Raw genomic sequence first — 19,511 nt, 5'->3', positions numbered from 1 at the left:
TTTTTTTTTTGGTCAAAGGATTATTGTTTTTGCTTATGAAGGCATAGAGGTGGCCTTCATACTTTGGTCTATATGTGAGGTCAGTCTCGCAGCCTCTGGCTTGTGAAAAATGGTTTATTAATAAAACCACATATGCCTCTCAACCATAGTGTCTCACTTCCCATTGACATGCTTTTTTTTTTTTTTTTTTTTTTTATATAAAAATGTAATTTTAATTTAGCAAATATGCATTAAGTTGATCAAAAGTGACAGTAAACACATTTAAAATGTTACAAAGGATTTCTATTTAAATAAATGCTGTTCTTTTGAACTTGCTATTCATCAAAGAATCCTGAAATAAAAACCTATCATGTTTTCCACAAAACATAAAGCAGCACAACTGTTCTCAACATTGATAATCATCAGAAATGTTTCTTTAGATCAGCCTATTAGAATGATTTCTGAAGGATCATGTGACTGGAGTAATGATGCCAAAAAATCAGCTTTGCATCAAATGAATAAATTACATTTCAATATAAACTAAAATACAAAACAGTTATTTTAAATTGAAATAATATTATTTCACAATAGTACTGTTTTTACTGTATTTTTGATCAAATAAATGCAGCTTTAGTGAGCATAAGAGGGTCTTTCAAAAATATAAATAAATTCTGCTGGCCTAAACTTTTGAACAGTAGTATAAATACTTTACAAATGAAAATAACTTAATTTCAAATTAATATTTTGTGGTTTTATTTTGAATTTTTATGCAAACTAAAAGATTTTACCTAACAACACCCATTAAAAATGGTATTATAACACTTTTGCTTTATTTTAAATGCATTTTTATTTTAAATGCATGTTTTGATATGTATTTCCATGAGCTGGATTCTGAATCCTCCTTGTGTCAATGCCATTTGTCACTTTCCACTATTTGTGAGAAATGTACAAAGTGCCCACAATTATAAAGCTGCCCAAACTGTGCTACTGACCTCTACTCGGGTGCTTTCTCCTTTTCTCTCCTGCTCTCACTCCTCCTGCCTGGGTTTCAGATAAGCGCTTGCTTGACCAGGTTAATTTCCATTCAGAGGATTTTACACATAATTTAAAGCCCATAGCTGGAATCCTTACAAACGTTACAGACATCAGAATGGATTACATTTAAAGCAATAATTGAAATTTCTGTCTTCATTTAATCACCCTCATGTCACTCCAAACTTGTATGACTTACTTTCTTCTGGGGTACACAAAAGCAGAAATTAAATTTTTTTTTTTAAAAATAAATAAAAAGCTGGTTGAATAATGAAAGCATATAGTGAGCAGAAGCTGTCAAAAAAAAAAGAAGAAGAAAAGTAGTCCAAATTATCCAAATCTTATTCACATTCTATGGATCCCATTCAGTTGGACTACCGCTCAAAAGTTTGAGGTCAGTATGATTTTTAAGAAATTAATACTTTTATTCTGCAAGGACACATTAAATTGATAAAAAAATCAATACATTAAATACATTTAGAATGTTACAAAATATTTTTCTTTACAAGAAAATTGCTGTCCCTTTGACCTTTCTAATCATCAATGAATCCTGAAAAAAAAAATGTATCATGGTTTCCACAAAAATCAATGGCTTAAATTCTGTTTTGTTCCTCACAAAAAGGAACTTGGATTATATTGCACACAAATCATATACTTTTATGCTGTTCTTTTGTCATTAAATTGATAAAAAAATCAATACATTAAATACATTTAGAATGTTACAAAATATTTTTCTTTACAAGAAAATTGCTGTCCCTTTGACCTTTCTAATCATCAATGAATCCTGAAAAAAAAAAATGTATCATGGTTTCCACAAAAATCAATGGCTTAAATTCTGTTTTGTTCCTCACAAAAAGGAAATTGGATTATATTGCACACAAATCATATACTTTTATGCTGTTTTATACTTTTATACCTTTTTGGTGCTTGAAAGTGTATGCTTTCACTGTATGGAAAAAGAGCAGCATTAACATTATTTTAAACATCTAATCTCATGTTCCACAAAAGAACGTAAACTATACAGGTTTTGAACCACAGATTATTATTATAATTTTTTTTGATGATGTATTCCTTTAAAGGTGATATCTCTTTTTTTATTTTAAAATACTTTTGTTAAATAAGCAAGCCATTTGTAGGTTAATTCCCATGAAAAGTATAAACACTGTGGCTAACTAATCATTGCATCCTAACCAGCACAACAGCAACACTAGATGCGTCTTTTCTTCTCTACTGTGACGTATACCCGAGTGAAACGGCATCTGAAATGAGAGGGCGGGACTTGATTTCGTCTTTCGGGAATTGATTGGATCGTTGGAAGTTGGGGCGTTGCCAACAAAATGGAGGCAGATCTGAATGCCAGTTTGCAGTTAGTGGTGGGGGATTTCTCTCCACTGGATTCACTGCCGACACCCAAGAATGAATAAATGTTTTTTTTTTATTATTATTATTGAGGATGGTGACGACGATCAACGGCACAAAACATGCCTAAACAGCGCGCGCGAGAGAGAGAGAGAGACTGCCTGAATGACTGAGCGCGTCCTCCATCAGGTTAAGTCATATTCACGAAAAAAAAAAAAATTAGTTTGCGATGTTCTAAGAGTAATGTTGTCGTAATATCCGAATATCTTTTCAATGTTTAAGGGTAACGTACTCCCTTATGACTGGTGTCAGTGCTATAAAGTGAAGCCTTAGGTGTCATTCTTGTCTACATCTGCTCCAGCGGTGAAACAATGGAGGACTGATGACAGCTCACTCAGAGCGGGTCTGAGGTAAGACACCAGTCCAGTCTGTGCTGAAACGCTACTGTCAATCAAACTATCGTGGGAGGGGCCTGTCTGTGTGACGTCACACAGACAGGCATCTGAGATCGGCTCGATTTGAGAAAGGGGTAGAAAGCAACACTGGGTGGATTTTTACTGCCAACACACATTTCAGTTCAAACAACTTGTAAAAGTGCATGTAGCATCCGATGACCCCTTTAAAAGTCCAATTTGAATGAAATTGCTCCATGTAAACACCTGAGTCAGAATAAAAATGCCCAAACCGACTGAAATTTCAATCGCGTTGAGAGGGGTGGGATAAACCTCATCTAATCAGTTCGATAGGACATGTAAACACTTGATCAGATTGAAAACCGAAACTGGAAAGTTTTGCGCATGTGCAATGACGTAGAAATGGCATAATGACGCATGACGCACAGAATGAGCCGATGTTGTTGTTGTTGAATTTAAAGCTGCAGTCCGTACTGTACTTGCTCAAATATTGATTTCGGATCATTTTTAACCAAAAAAAAAGTTACGGACTACAGCTTTAATAAATGACTGTCATGTCAATCTAAAATTCTTTTTCCACTCATCGTTTGTGAAGTACTGCAGGATAACGTTGTTCCAGTTCTTGCTTCGAACTCTCATCTGCAGACATCTTGTTTTGGGCGCGAGAATGACTGTTTTTTACCACTTGATTAATATAAGCATCATTGATTGCACTAAGCTTCATGTGCTTGTCGTCTCCTAATTAGGACCCAAACTTGATAAATATTAAGTCTGCTTTTCAAAACAAAGTAAAGGAGGATGGTTAGTATGCAAAAACAGAGGGAAACTCTGAATATTCGTGCAGTGCGTGCATGTCAAAAGATTAAATCTGATTTGAAGCTTGTGACATAAACGCACACATCAACCTGATCACTTTATTTAGCGTTCATGTAAACACTATGTTCGGATTCATCAGTCGGAATGATGTTATTCTGATTAAAACGAAAAGTGTCCATGTAAACGTGTCTACTGGCTCAACCAATAGCATTCATTTGGGGGCGGAGCTATCTATTTGTCAGATCAATGAGAAATGTGGGGAGTGTTAAGGGTGAAGTGTGTAACATCTGTGCAGATTTCCTTTAGACAAGCACATGTGAATTGTCTTAATGTGTTAGCACAACCTATAAAGATAAACCTTCTGCACTCACAGCCACATGTATTAGTTCCCTCATTCTGACAGACGTCCGTTCGTGTTAGAATCTCATCAAATATTTACCGCTACTGACATGACAAATGACATAAAAAACTGACAGATATTACAGCATGCAGAATTCTGACACTGAATTCACTGGGTGACAGTACAGCCTCATTTCTCTCCAAAACAAATGCAATTCAGCGATTCTCCCTCCATCTCACATGGTGCCTCGAAACATCATCAATCCCTTTTTCAGAGTCCCACTTCTCGAATTTCCTTCATTCCCTCCAAAATTCTTGACATGAAGACAAAAAGCCACTCATATGGCTTGAAGCTTTGAACAATCATTTTCACTTTTTCAATTCCATTTATCACTATTTTTGTTTTTCTTCAATATTCCCATCTGATCTCTCCTTTTATTTGACTCCTAATTTCAATCATCACGGTTTCTGAAGACTGCGTCATTAGACAAGTATTGCAATCAGACTTTTTTCTAAAGATTTAGCAATTATGAAAGCTTAAGGCAGATGTTACGACAGCAAAAATGGCATTACAGCTGTTTGGTTCATTTCCATAAATGAATTGATTCGAAACTCTGATTCAATGATTCATTTATGTCACTGCTCACAGTTCAAGTCTATGTGTGGCCTTTTTCATTTATATAAATGTTATCATAAAAAAAATAATAATAAAAAAAACTATTTATAAAGATAAACATGCACACATACACACACACATATATATATATATATATATATATATGTGTGTGTATCTTTATATATTATTATATATATTATTGGTGGATATATCATAAAAATGATACATTTATTGAGTCGAAACTGTGTTGAAAACATGCCTTGATTATTTTTTTACAGATTTTTTTTACTGTTTTAGATTACCTTTCTGGTAACAACTGCTGTTAAAAAAATAATCAGTCAATATTTATTTCAAAGCAAATACATGACATGCGCATAATTATTAATTGGAATTTGCTAAAACAAGCATTATTGCTGTGTAAGCCTAAACTTTGTCACATAACTTATCCCGCACCGTTTCTGCTACAAACATGAATGATATATAGAATCAACTTACAAAAAAATACAACGGGCGAAAAACATGAACACCCTTGTGACCACAAACAAACAGCCCTCACATTTGCTTCAGGACATGACTTTGCTCCTGTCCTCCAATATGAACTGTCTCTTTTTCCATACTGCCTTTCTCTATGCTATCATTATTCATTCATTCTCTCCCTGACACAGTAATGGTGATTTTTATTTTCACCATAAAATCTTGAAATAAACAGACAAAAGCAGGGTGACAGACGTGCTTGCTTATGTAACGGAGGCCAGCGGTAGGTGCTGTGCAGGTAAACCTCACTCCCCTGATCTCAAGAGACGCACTAGCGACTGACGCTAGTGGCTGCAGTCTTTAGTCTCCTTGTTAGTGCGTCCGCCTCCCATGCCGGAGACCCACTCGGAGCGAGAACGAGGTGTGGCGGTGAGGACCCGGGAGAGAGGGGTTACACTTAGAAGATAAAGAGATCAACAAAGCAGAAGGAAACTGGGCTGTGCCGACGTACTGAAACGTATCCCAGACTCCCAGTGTGACTGAACTGATCTAGAGACAGTTAAGTAATAGGACCAACACACACACAGATGCACACACTCAGCCTGAGATCTCTCTCTCTTTCTCGTCCTCTTCATCCTAGGATCCAGAGGCCCAGCTCTTGGATAATAAATTAGATGAATGTAGTGAACTGTATCGGACCGCTGTGTCCTTTGGAGAACATCTTATTAAATGGATTGGTATGGGGAAGAAGGTTACCAAAGTCAAAGTTTATTCTAAAAGTGTTGATGCCCTGAAAATGTCCATTCACCAAAAATAACTGAACAGGAGTCACACTTTTCTGCTTTGGTTCCAATTCTGATTCAACGTTTGTACTTTTGAGGAAGCAACTATACACAAAACCAGGAATTTCCAAACTCCTTTGACCAAAAATTGAAGTACCCTTGAGATTTGAAGTTCATGTTTCAATAATTTAACAATGTATTCTCATGTTCACGAATCTCTGATGTCGGTTAACGGTCACATGCCATGCAGATATTGTTGTTATTGTTAACTAAAACTAAAACTAAATAATTTTCATTGATAGAAATAAAGCTGAAATAAAATATAAATATTAGATGAAAAATTTGTAAATGTTGCCTTGGCAACTAACTGAAATAAATGTCATTTAAAATTTAATTTGAAGCGCTAATATTTCTAAAACTAAACTTATAAAATAGTTTAATTTAAAATAGAAACAAAAGCAAAAAAACAACACTATTAATTTTTTTTCATTGATCTAAATAAAGCTGAAATAAAATATAAATATTACATGGGAAACTTAGAAATTTTGTAATTTATATATATATAAATTTAAAATAGAAATACTTTTGGAAAATGACAAAAGCACATACAATTACAAAAACCAACCAAAATTAAATTGAAAACTCAAAATATAAAAATAAAAAGTACAAAAAAATATTAATTCTATATAAATAATACTCAAATATACATAATACTAAAATAACACTGCATGCAGGTAAACAAATAAAATATTTAATTTTATACTATTTAGTCACTGCAGGGAGTTTATGAAAGGCTAATAATTAATTTAATTTAATTAATTGTAATCATAAAGAAAATGTCAAATTAAACAATCAAAATAAAACACGTAATATTAAAAAATATGAAATATGACCATTAACCAATGTAAGAGAACCATGAACATGCAATTATTAACTCAAAATCTAATAAATATTTTAAGTCAAAGAGGTTTGGCAAACAAAACTTTTTGGTCTATAAGATCCACTTAGTCTTACAATGCTTTTGAGAAAAGCAGCCCTGGACGAAATATATCTATGTAAAGCTAAATCTTTTCACTCAAAATTTAGGATAAACAAGGAAATATTACTAAATGTGAGATTTGTGTGAGTTATTCAACTGTGTATAATAATGCTGCACTAAATGTGCAATGCAGGGACATCTTTAGTTGCTATTCAGAAATGTAATTGGGTTAAATATTGCACTTTTCTCACAGTCATCGCAAGTTGCATTAAAGGATAAAAATGTATTTGAGACAGCCATTACTCAGAGCACCTGACTAATCGCTGCCATTGTCTCTGTCTCCAGCTCCCTCCGTCTGGTTGTACCTCATGTCACTCTCATTTGTCAGTATAGCTACTACTCGAGCTGTTCGCTTCTTGCTCCGTCTCTGAATGAAATATTAATAGGACCTTTGACAACAGGACTGGAAACAGCCATTAACACACAATTACCCAGAGACGTGATGTGTACAAACTACAAGGTCAACCTGCGTCTGTGTTTTTCTTCCCGTCTGTCGTCTTTGTCTTTCAGCCTCTGACCTGGACTGGCAGGTTTATCTCAAGCACTGCACTCACTGCATGATGACCGTAACAACTGCACCTTAAACCACAGCGATGTCTGTAGATTTATAGCGGCGGTGAGGGCTGGAGGAAGGTTTCACGATAGCATCTTTACGATATGTTACTTAGGAGGTCTGTCAATCACCTGGTAAGTGGACAAAGATGAGGCACTACATAACACCAGAGCCCAATCCGGCCCCGTTCTGCTGAAGAAAAAGCAGTTTTGTACTAAAAAAAAAAAAAAACTAAAAGTGGCTGTGAGAGCAGGATAATGTCCAAATCACATGGTTTTCAGACCTGTCTTGTTAAACACAACTGGATGACATAAAACTAGATTGCTCCAATTATAATCAACAATCAGTCTACATTGGAAGCGGATGATCTGACGAGTCACGGGTTCAGGTGAGGGACACCATGTTTTTATTTCCGTCATGCTTCTCTAGTCACTTTAATTTCCATCTGAAATAAAATGATTGGCCCCACTTTATATTAAGTGGCCTTAACTACTATGTACTTACATCAAAAATTAAGTACAATGTACTTATTGTGTTCATATTGTAATGCAAAACACTTTTGCTGCTATTGAGGTGGGATACGGGTGGGGTTAGGGACAGGTTTGGTGGTATGGGAAGGTTTAAGGGTGGGTTAAGGTGTAAGGGATGGGTCAACTGTGTAATTATAAATGTAATTACAGAAATTAATTACAGATGTAATTACATGCAGGTATTTTTAAAATATAAGTACAATGTAAAAACATGTATGTACACAATAAGTGCATTGTACCAATATATATATATTATACCAATATATATATATTAAATGTAAGTACATAGTTGTTAAGGCCACTTAATATAAAGTGGGTCCAAATGATTTTATTTACAAATATGAATCAATCGCTATGTAATTAAATAACATCTGATTGTTGCTTCAAATAATGGCATACAGAATACTTCACAATGGCATAATGATGCTTAATTAAATTATTTACGCTAAACTGGATGGGTCTTTTCAAAACTAGTATTAAGACTCATAAATAAAATCTTCCATCTTTTTATTAAAAAAAAAAAATATATATATATATATATATATATATATATGAGGGCAGTTTATAAACGTCGATGTAAAAGAGACATTTTTGTCAATAATGTAGCCAATATGTAAACAAAACGAGTGTTAATCTGAATTTACTGTGGGGGGGAAATATTGCTCACTGACCTTTTCTGGGTTTTATTCAAGTTCATAACTTCATTTGGCATGACAACTAACACCTAAAACAACTATAAAAAAGATCTTTACAGATCAAGTAATAGACAAGAAAAAGAAGAATGAATGAAAGTGCTTTCATAAAATTATAAACTTCACTTTTCTGCTTTTGAATCCTTAAAATGATAATTACAAGAAGTAATATTTATAAAACACAACATGGATATGAAAACAAAAACTTGATCTGAACTGAGCTAAAAAAAAAAATGATGCTCTAGTCTTCTGTAGAGCTGCCTTTAAAGATATGTTTGATGAACTTTGCAATAATGACTGTTATTTTCCTGTTTATTACTGTAAAGCTGCTTTGAAACAGTGCTAATTTTAAGTTTTAGACTTTGTGTTTTTACCATTTTTAAGTTTTTTTTGTCTATATAGATTTTAAGTACTAGTTTTTAGCTTGAGTTTATTTAGTTTGATTTTTTTTAGTACGTCAGCTTACACTAAACAAAAATGAGAAATGTTGCCTTGCAACTAGCTAAAATAAAAAGGTTTACGGTTTTTATATTTTATTATATTTTTATATATGATTTATATATAAAAATTTTGACTATTTTTTCTTATATTTTTTAGATTATATTTTATTTTTATTTCAGTTTGTTATATTTGAAGTAATAAAATTTTGTATATATATATATATGGTTTTAATTGGTTAACAATAATAACCCTGCTCTAAAACAATCCGTATTGTATAAAATTGCTATATAAATAAATAAACGTGGCTTGACTTGACTTTAAATCTTCCATAAGTTTTCCCCATTTCTTCCAATGTACATGCTTCACTGCATGCAAACTCTATTTTTGCTTTAAAAAACAAAAATGAGAATGGGTCAACATTTTTTGTGGTAATGTTTTCGATTGTGTTTGTGTTGAACTTAGAATATCCTTCAAGTCAGAAAAGCAATCGTTCAGTTTTCAAAGTCATGGGCTGGAAGTCAGTTCTCAAATGGGTCTGGCGATCAGTTTGGCTCAGCGGATCATTTCGGTGCAAAAGGAGTAACATAGCTCTCACACTGGCAACTTTCATTAAACTCCGATATTCTGAAGAAATTGAAAAAATTCAGAAATTCATACAGGAAGCATCTAAATGCAGAAGCATCATCTGATCCCTCACTGGCCATCAGCGATCATTGACGCGAGCTAAGAGCATTACAAACTCACAATGCCACTCCAATCTGAGTGGAAGTGATTGGCGAGCCTCCAAATGCACCTGTACGTCCGTTGCATCTCTCCACATTCTCCTTGCTCCATCCAGAGGTGTCCTTCGTCAAACCCTCCACCATCCACTTTGCGGATACCACTTGACCTTCTCGCTGTGTTTGTCTTATCACGCCGCTGCTACAACATCAGAACATGCCAGGAATTCCAATGACATTAAGATCCTATCCAGGAAACAACCCCTCATCCAGTTTCGACTCAACAATATGTCAAAGCTCTTCTGCTATCAGAGGTTTGAAACAACTGTTGTTATCATCTGCAAACTTCAAACGCTGTGCTTGGGCTGAGAGTACATGAAACGATTTCTAAATAACAGATACAGAGCAATATCACAGTTTCCGTGGTGAATTAGAGGCGAGGCAGACGCTTCGTCACGTGTGAGGACGTCTGAACGCGGAGACAGACAAGATGGCTTAAGGGGTGTGAAATTATCTGATGTGATTGAAATCTTGCCTCTGTCAAAGATTAACCCTTGTCAGTGTCTCATATATACATTCTTATCGTTCATCGCGCAGCGGCAATGCAAAACCACCACTGGGCAGGTCTCAGTGAGAAGTATCCTTGAGCTGTCAGTTTGATCTTCAGCTGTCCTTAAAGAAACAGTTCACCCAAAAATGAAAATTTTCTGAAACTTTACTCACCCTCAGGCCATCCAAGATGTAGATGAGTTTGTTTCTTTATCAGAACAGAATTGGAGAAATGTAGCATCACTTGCTCACCAATGAATCCACTGCAGTGAATGGGTGCCGTCAGAATGAGAGTCTAAACAGCTGATAAAAACATCACAATAATCCACACGACTCCAGTCCATCAATTAACATCTTGTAAAGTGAAAAGCTGCATGTTTGTAAGAAACAAATCCAAAATTAAGGAGTTTTCTGGCCAAAATACGAGTCCATGATCCACTTCCTCCAGTGAAAAAGTCCATCCCCTGTTGTCCTCTGACATCGAAATCCACTGACATACTTGTTTAGAACTGTTTTGGACTATTTTCACTTGTAGATGGTGCTTGATTTGTGCATATTTTGCCGTCAGAATGAGAGTCTAAACAGCTGATAAAAACATCACAATAATCCACACGACTCCAGTCCATCAATTAACATCTTGTAAAGTGAAAAGCTGCATGTTTGTAAGAAACAAATCCAACATTAAGGAGTTTTCTGGCCAAAATACGAGTCCATGATCCACTTCCTCCACTGAAAAAGTCCATCCCCTGTTGTCCTCTGACATCAAAATCCACTGACATACTTGTTTAGAACTGTTTTGGACCATTTTCACTTGTAGATGGTGCTTGATTTGTGCATATTTCTCTCCTGATTCAGACAAGATGACTTTTTCACTGGAGAAAACAATATTATGGATAGAGGACTCATATTTTTGTCAGTAGCAATGGTTTAAAGCTAAAAATGTCTTAATGATGAATTTATTACATATATGCAGCTTTTCACTTCACGAGATGTTAACTGATGGACTGGAGTGGTGTGGATTACTTGTGGATTATTGTGCTGTTTTTATCAGCTGTTTGGACTCTCATTCTGACGGCACCCATTCACTGCAGAGCATCCATTGGTGAGCAAGTGATGCTAGATTTCTCCAAATATGTTCAGTTGAAGTAACAATCTCATCTACAGTCATCTAACTATTCATTTAAACGTGTCATTATGATCATAAGCCTATCAGTCCAGTTTAGCTCAGTGTTTCAAAGCCAAATATCAACATTTCAGCAAAAAAAAATGGAGGAAATGCTTCTCTGTTCAGCTGACTGGGCTAAGCATTTCTTCAACTGGATATTCCCAAATCCGTGCTTACAAAATGTGCTTTTGTCTAGTACAGCATGAAATCTCTGGCAATACATTCAGCTTGAGATTCCCATCTGAATTCACATTAAGACGAACTAAAGCCGATTACATCCACAACGCTAATAAAACTTCTCAACCAAATTTCCACGGTAGTGCAAATAGCTGTTAGTACAGTTATTTTTACTACAATGTGGGGACATGACATTATCCACCAAAAAAAAAGAAAATTAATTAATTAATCACAGAATGCAAATTTTTTGGTTTGTTTTATTTCTGCTCTAAATGTAGCCATAAATGACAATTAATCAACAAAAAAAATTACCATAATTATTTTTTTAAATATATTTTTTAAAAGATTATTTAAAGGGGTCATATGATGCGATTTCAAGTTTTCCTCCTACAATAATGTACAGTATTTGAAAAATAATGTGTTTTTTGAACATTAAAGCATGTCAACATATTCTGTTACACCAAATACACAAAATAATGATCTTTAAAAAAGCATCATATGACCCCTTTAAAATGTTAAAATAGACACTGGGACTGAACAGTACATAATGACATTTATTTGTGTTTTTTTCTTTCTCAAAAGCAAAAAAACAATGAAACTGCAAAGTCATTCTAGATTCAGGTTGTATGTCCCTGATTAATGCCTCTTGCTCACATGACACACAAAGTTGAATGTCAAGACAAAAACACTGCTGAAATACTTCTGCTGCTGTTACAGGCAAACAGGTTTGAATTCAAAATATCCATTTGATATCTTTTGTCAAGCATGTCTCGTGGTCTAAAGATCTCCTGACTCACTTATGGCGAAGACTGAAGAAAATTTGCATGAGGATTATTGCTGAAATTACATCTGTCAGCTTTACAGTAATATTCAGTACAGCTCTAATGCTTGTATTGAGACCCAGTGTCCAATATAATGGAAAAAAATCCTGTGAAAGACAAGCAATTCTAATATGATATGACTTCACCTCACATTAAACCTGTCAAAACTATTATTTATGTGGTTTTAAAATATAAATATAACATTTATTACAATACAATTATGCCATATGTTTCTGACTTGTGTCACAGTAAGGAACATTTGTGGCACTGCACCCACGGACAAAATGGCAAAAAACATAAAAAATGGACACAGGTTCACTGAAAGAACTGTGTCAAATATATGATTCATTTACAAATCAGACATTACTATGCAGCCTATTTAAACAGTTCATTTAAAAGAATCGACACAAAACAGCGATTCATTCACAAATCAGGCATCGCTAGCTTTGATTCTAAGCAGCCAAAAGAAAGTGGGACACTCACAACATGATTAATGAAATACTGTGTAGAATAATGTTTCTTAGGTACAATATACAGTAATCGCTCTCATCAGACAAGAATTAAATCAGTAAAATTTGATGAAAGTGGCTTGGTAAATGGGTTGACCGGCAATGAACACAGGAACCATGAACTGTGGGAACAACGACTGTAGAAAGAATCTATGGTGTTGAGGTGGAAACAGTCACCATGGTAAAAAAAAATAAAAATTATAATCTACAATTTTTTCAATGCAGAAAACATTTCTCACAGTAAGTTTAAGTCAATTGCTGTATAGTCACATCTTGTAGAAACAGCTTTTTTCTGTAGACTTCATGTTGTATGTGTTCACAAGGATTTTCAGCAAAATTAAACAGTAAAAACAGTGAAACAGCAAATAATGCAAAAGCTAGTAAACAAAAATATCAAAAAAGTGGCCAACAGAAATACATATTTTTTCCTCAAATTCCATCACAAAGAGTCACCAACTTAACCGCTGAGCAGAAGTCAAGGCTTTTCTCTCAAGTTCAGTGTGAAATACACATCAACATTCAACATTTCGACTAGTTTCCTCAGTATTGCAGATTCACAGCGGTTCCCAACCTTTCATGTCAGCTGAACCCCTATGATCTACATTAATGTACAAATACACTGAACTTCACAATATCTTTGCATGTTTACTGGTAGAATAATATGTGCCTTATTCAAACTTTTATATAAGCCTTAAATGGATCATGCTGCATATCCTGGAAGATACAGACATTTTAGAAGCAGAAGGGAGAGACAGTGAATTACAGATTATATATATTATATATTGTAAGTTAAGCTGACCCTGGAAATCTTGCAGCATACATTAGTTTCATGGGAGATAAAAAACGATTCAATTGTAAATAAAATCTATATTTTGCATACAGCACTGATGTGTACGTTTTTTTTTTTTTTTTTTACAAAAAAGTAATTTTAACTAAAAAAAAATGCAAAAATGTTACATTAAAATTGTTTAACTGTACATTGCCTAAACAAAGGAAAATAAAGAGAGATTGTAAAGACATTTCATGCAATTTATAACAAAATTTTTTGTTTTACAAATATTATTTTTAAGTAAATTTGATTTAGAAATTGTACATGATATTTAATAAGGAAATAAATATATATTTTTAAATTCTTATTAAATTGTTTATTGTAAAAACCCACAAGAAATTCCCAAGGGTACTCAAGACGAATTAGCCTTCAGGGTTGGTCTAGTCATGACTAAATTGGCATATAGCCATAAATTAAGATATTTTATGTTCCTGACAGTCAAGGGTTAAAAGTAAAGGATTTTATTCCATTTATTTCTGCACTGGCACCTCGCATCAAAATTTAGTGCTTAGTTATTATATGACGTCTTGCAAAAACACGTTTGTTTTTCTGCCACAGTGGCTCTTACACTCTAAAAAATGCTGGGTTAAATACAACCCAGTGCTGGGTAAAATAGGGACAAACCCAGCAATTGGGTTATTTTGACCCAGCAGTTGGGTTACTACCCAGAAGGTTGGGTTAAACATTTAACCCAACCGCTGGGTCAAAACAGCCCAATTGCTGGGTTTGTCCCTATTTTCCCCAGCACTGGTTTGTATTTAACCCAGCATTTTTTAGAGTGTACAAATAAATCATATGACAGGACTCTGTCTGTGCGCACACATCACAACTGAGCATCGTAATTTTACCACCTGACAAATCTCGTGGGGCGCAACAGGAGGAGGCAGAGGCCAACGCATGTCCGTTTCCCTTCGTCCTCATAATGACCCATCCTCACTTCTCTCACTATTGCATATGAAAAGTGAGCTTTTGGTTCATTTGTGTCAGATGCAATCGATAAGACGAGCCCACGCACACACACATACACACGCACGCACAAATAAACGCACGCGCAGACACCCTATCTATCATGACTATGTGATGAGAGATGATGACCTTGCGCGTGCATAGATGACAACTCCCTCAAAGGCACCAGGGTAAACGCATTCAGCCTCACGGCACACAACACAACAGGTGCTGTAAATGTGTGAAAACGCGAACGCATGCTTATAGAGAAACCTGGCTGCACCTGTTTGCACGTTCGGCAAGTGACAGTTTGCAGTTGCGGACATTGAAGCGAAATCCAATCGAAATGACACGGTACTGACCCGTACGCGAGCGGTACCGGGTGCCGCCACAACGTCTGCCATTCAAGGGCGGGCGTTCTCGCTGAAAACAAACGAGAGGAATCCACCAAAGTATCTCACCTTTTCCGTCCTCGTCCTCCCGATTCAGGTGCATGGCTGTTCGCCTTTGGCACGCCAACAAACGCTTGTTTCTTCTCTCAAGTCCCCTCCAAGAAAAAGTCGAATCCAAAAGGTGCTCTCGGGCTTCCAATGGGCGAGTGACCATGGAGCACTCTTCTCTCCTTCCCTGTTTATTTCTTTCTTTCACTCACTTGGCTTTTCTTTCCCAGTCCCCTCATTCGGCTGATGTCGGGAGATGGCAGTGAGAGGGTTTGAAGGGAGGGATGAGGGCGAGGAGTGGTGAGCTGTGTGTCCGTGTCACCGCCAGCTGATGGCTCGAGCACTAACATCTCAGTTCATGCGGGTGAAGTCGAGTAACACGGGACGCGTCTTGATCATTCACCGAGAGCGCCGTTAAATCAGCTCTGGAGGCTGCTCTCAGGTTTATTTTTGCATTATATGTTGAAAATGTCAACAAAAAAAAACTGTTTAAGCCCGAGCCATTTAAATGTCAAGGGGTAGAGATAAAACGAGCCAGTGATTTTGTACCGCAAAATCATAATTGTAAGTAAATAAAAAGTCATAAAGGTAAGTAAATACACTTATTTCTAATATGGCATCGAAATAAATGTTAAAATGTTTGTGTATGTGCATATATTTGGATACTGCATTCATGCGATATAAACACAACACGTGCAATCTTGAATTTTCAAGTTTTATTAATCCAAAATATATTTTATAAGTTCATTCATACGTGTTCCATTTTAAATTATAAAATTGAACAGCAACTAAAAGTTTTACCATCCAGCCTCTGTAAGTCATCATTAGCCCTGCCTACTTTAGCAAACTCAGACCAATCAAATCAAATCGCACATGTCAAGCATTCATTGGCAAATAAGCAACAGTAATGACATGTTTTTATAGGCCATCACTGGTTCCCTCGACGAAAACCCAACAGGATTTTTCCATCGGCTTTTGGATTATTGAAGAAAATAAGCTCCGGGACCAAAAAAAGGTTCATGATTCTTGCATGTTTTGTTCATCATGATAATCTTCACAAATGAACACCACATTCCTGAATTTTGAAACCTCAATACAGCCCGATGTAAAAAGCTAACATAGGCTATAATCGAACTACACCACAGATGCATGACTTCAGCGTCACCATCAATAACCTTCAGCCAACTCTTTCAGTCTTTATTTTAAAAAAAAAATCATTTTCCCTGGAAATGAGTTAGAATAGTTTGCAAGAGTGTGATTATAAATACAATGAGGCTGTAAAAGCAACTAGTGAGTAGATGAGTTTACCTGTTTGGCATGATAACGTTTAAGGGCACAATATGTATCCGGTCGTGCGTATATGTGGTAAAGCAGCGCAGTTTTATCATACTAGAGATGTTTGAAAGTTCTGTTATAATGCTACTCTGTGCGGTCGTCACCGGTCTATTAAAATGCACAACATATTAAAGCATCTTTGGTGTTTCTGTGTCTACAAAACAAAACATCGAGGAGTTATGACGTCATTAGCAGGCGACACAATGACACTATGGACACGCTCCGTATCACTAGTTAAAATTGCTTATTTCTCTGGATTTAAACATTCTTCGAAACATTTGGGATAATGTAAGTACACAAGTCAGCAAAATATATAACACTGTTCTAGTGGATTTGGATATTTTAATTTAAAAAATCTTACATATTGTGCCTTTAAGGTCCCTGACAAACTCTTTAGTCCCAATTAGACACTTGTTAGCAGCCACCTTTTTCAAGACAATAAAAGCTTTTTAAAAATATCACAAGGGGGTATTACTTGTGTATTTTATGTTGTAAATGAAAAACCTGAAAATATATTGAGCTTGTGTTCACCACAGATCTTATTCCAGGCATTTAACAAAAAAACGAAAAAAACTTTGTGATAATTTAACCAGAAGTGCTAAATGCTTACTCATTTCCAGGTTTTGACCTACGAAAATACATCATCCCTGCAGCAGTCCATGACTGGAAAATGAATCTTAAAGAGCTCCAAGCCTCCAACCTTTACATCACACTACATTTAAACATTTTTGTCTTAAAGTTTTGTCTTTTGCACATGATCAGTTACTCTTAGGCCTGGTTTCACAGACAGGGCTTAAACTAAAACAGGATTAGGCCATAATTCAATTAGGACATTTAAGTAATTTTTTATAAACGTGCCTTAGAAAAAACATTACTGGTGTGCATTTTGAGGCAAAATAAAGGCACTGATATATTTTAAGATCAGTCAGAGCAAGTTTCTTTCAGTTGAAACAGCTCAGATTTACATTTTAGTCTAGGACTAGGTTTAAGCCTTTTCTGTGAAACCGGGGGTAAATCTCTTATTGGCTGCATGTGGGTTGCTTCTATATTTTCGGCATATCTGAAGAAGTTGACGAGGAACTTCTTGGCTTCATTTGATGAAGTGTGTTCTTCTGGAATGCAAGTGTGTTGTAAGAATACGTTTCTGGAAATACTACACATATACCTTTGACCCATCTATTATTTGAACTGTAATATGACATTTGTGCATTTGGCAGATTACATTGCATTGAAGATTTTTCTTCCAGTTCCCTCAGAATCAGGCCCATGACCTTGATGCTGCCAGACTCACAGTTCTTCATGTTATATTTTCCAATCTGACTGCTTTTCGGCTGGGCCGGTCGCTGTTTTGTCTTCATTCATGATGTATCTCTCGTTTTATATTTCAGGCTTGTAGCTGAACCATATTTTATGCTATTTAAAGGAGTTTTATAAAAATCGTTCATGTGTAGTTGTAGCCTTGATTTAAGACACTTGGACTCTTTTTATATTTGTCAGTTTTATTGCACTTAAAGGAATAGTTCACCCAAAAATGAAAATTTGTTGAAAATGTCCTCAACCTCGGGGCTTTCAAGATGTAGATGACTTTGTTTCTTCGTAACAGATTTGGAGAAATGTATCATTACCTCACTTGCTCACCAATGGATCCTCTGCAGTGAATGGGTACCGTCAGAATGGTTTAACGTCAGCAACTTTCTCTAATCCATAATAACGCTTCCTCCAGTGAAAAAGTCCATCCCCATCAAAGTCCACCAACATGTTTGTTTAGAAATGTTTTGGCTTGTAAACAGTGCTTGATCTGGGTATATTTCTCTCCTGATTCAGACGAGATTTTACACTGGAGAAAGCAATATTAAGGACAGAGGACCCATATTTTAGAAGAAACAGTTTGAAGTTAAAAATGTCTTGATGGATTTGTTTCTTACAAACATGCAGCTTTTCACTTCACAAGACATTAACTGCTGGACTGGAGTGGTGTGGATTGCTTGTGGATTATTGTGATGTTTTTATCAGCTGTTTGGACTCTCATTCTGACGGCACCCATTCACTGCAGAGCATCCACTGGTGAGCAAGTTTGATAATTATTTTGCATTTATTAATATAAATCAGAACGAACCATTCTGAATTAGCCAAATAATATAGATTGCAGATTTGAGTTTATCTGCATTTTGAAGTGGCTTTGAGCCGGTTTGTACGTGGTTTGACAGAATAGTCAGTTTTATGAGGCCAATATTATGCGAGATACCTTGAAGGCTTATCAATTTGGTCTTCGCTGTGTGTAATTAGCAGTGTTTCGCCTTTCCTGCTGATTTTTGCAAGCTATTTAGCATCTCTACTTGACGTTGGATGATTGACAGCTGCTTATGCTAATTATACCTTCTGATGCTTTGATGACAACATTTCCTTCACCCCCCACCAAGTGCCATCAAACTCAGTGTGTTCTCTAAACATGCAGAAATGTCTGCTTTTATTAAGTCAGACTCATCTGGGATCACACTACATTGTGTGTCTCCTGAGACAATCTGTTTTCCCAGCTGGTGGAACAGCACAACAACTCAATTGCGACTCAGCTCATGGCTGCAGGTTCAGATCCACCAATGAAACCCAGCGATACTGACGCCCCTTAGAGGATCTTCACTAGAGATGCATTGCATTCTAATGGAGAGGAAACAGCAGCCTATCAAGCAGCTTCCATGCTGCAGACAGAGTGTTTTTGTATGAAGGTACTGCCTAAAGAAACCTGTTTCAGACTGGCTTCCAAAACAGCATAACATTGTGTCTAATGGTCTAGACAAAAATCAAGTAAGATTTAGACATATTATATGATTACAATAATTATTTTTGCAGTAAAAATGGAATCATGCCTTAAAAAAAATTAAAAAGTGTGAATCAGTGTTATTTTAGTTTAGTTAGACACTATTATAGTTTTTATTTTATTTTTACTTTTTTATTAAATA

At 35.6% G+C, this 19,511-nt stretch overlaps 1 protein-coding gene across 1 annotated transcript in view; it reads right to left on the bottom strand.

Moving 5' to 3' along the window:
* Positions 1 to 15,572, bottom strand: part of LOC107733961 (synaptotagmin-7-like) — a 129,917-nt gene extending 114,345 nt beyond the window's left edge. Inside the window, exon 1 of the mRNA XM_016545828.1 lies at positions 15,241 to 15,572. Within this exon, the coding sequence (XP_016401314.1) occupies positions 15,241 to 15,385 (145 nt within the window). The 5' untranslated portion in view covers positions 15,386 to 15,572. The remainder of the gene's footprint in view (positions 1 to 15,240) is intronic.
* Positions 15,573 to 19,511: the final 3,939 nt, after the last annotated feature.

Source organism: Sinocyclocheilus rhinocerous, unplaced genomic scaffold (assembly GCF_001515625.1).
Source record: "Sinocyclocheilus rhinocerous isolate Xijiao unplaced genomic scaffold, SAMN03320098_v1.1 scaffold760, whole genome shotgun sequence".
In the NCBI taxonomy this organism is placed as follows: Eukaryota; Metazoa; Chordata; class Actinopteri; order Cypriniformes; family Cyprinidae; genus Sinocyclocheilus; species Sinocyclocheilus rhinocerous.
The sequence above is the reverse complement of the archived record's forward strand: the minus strand, read 5'-3'. Positions and strand labels throughout refer to the sequence as shown.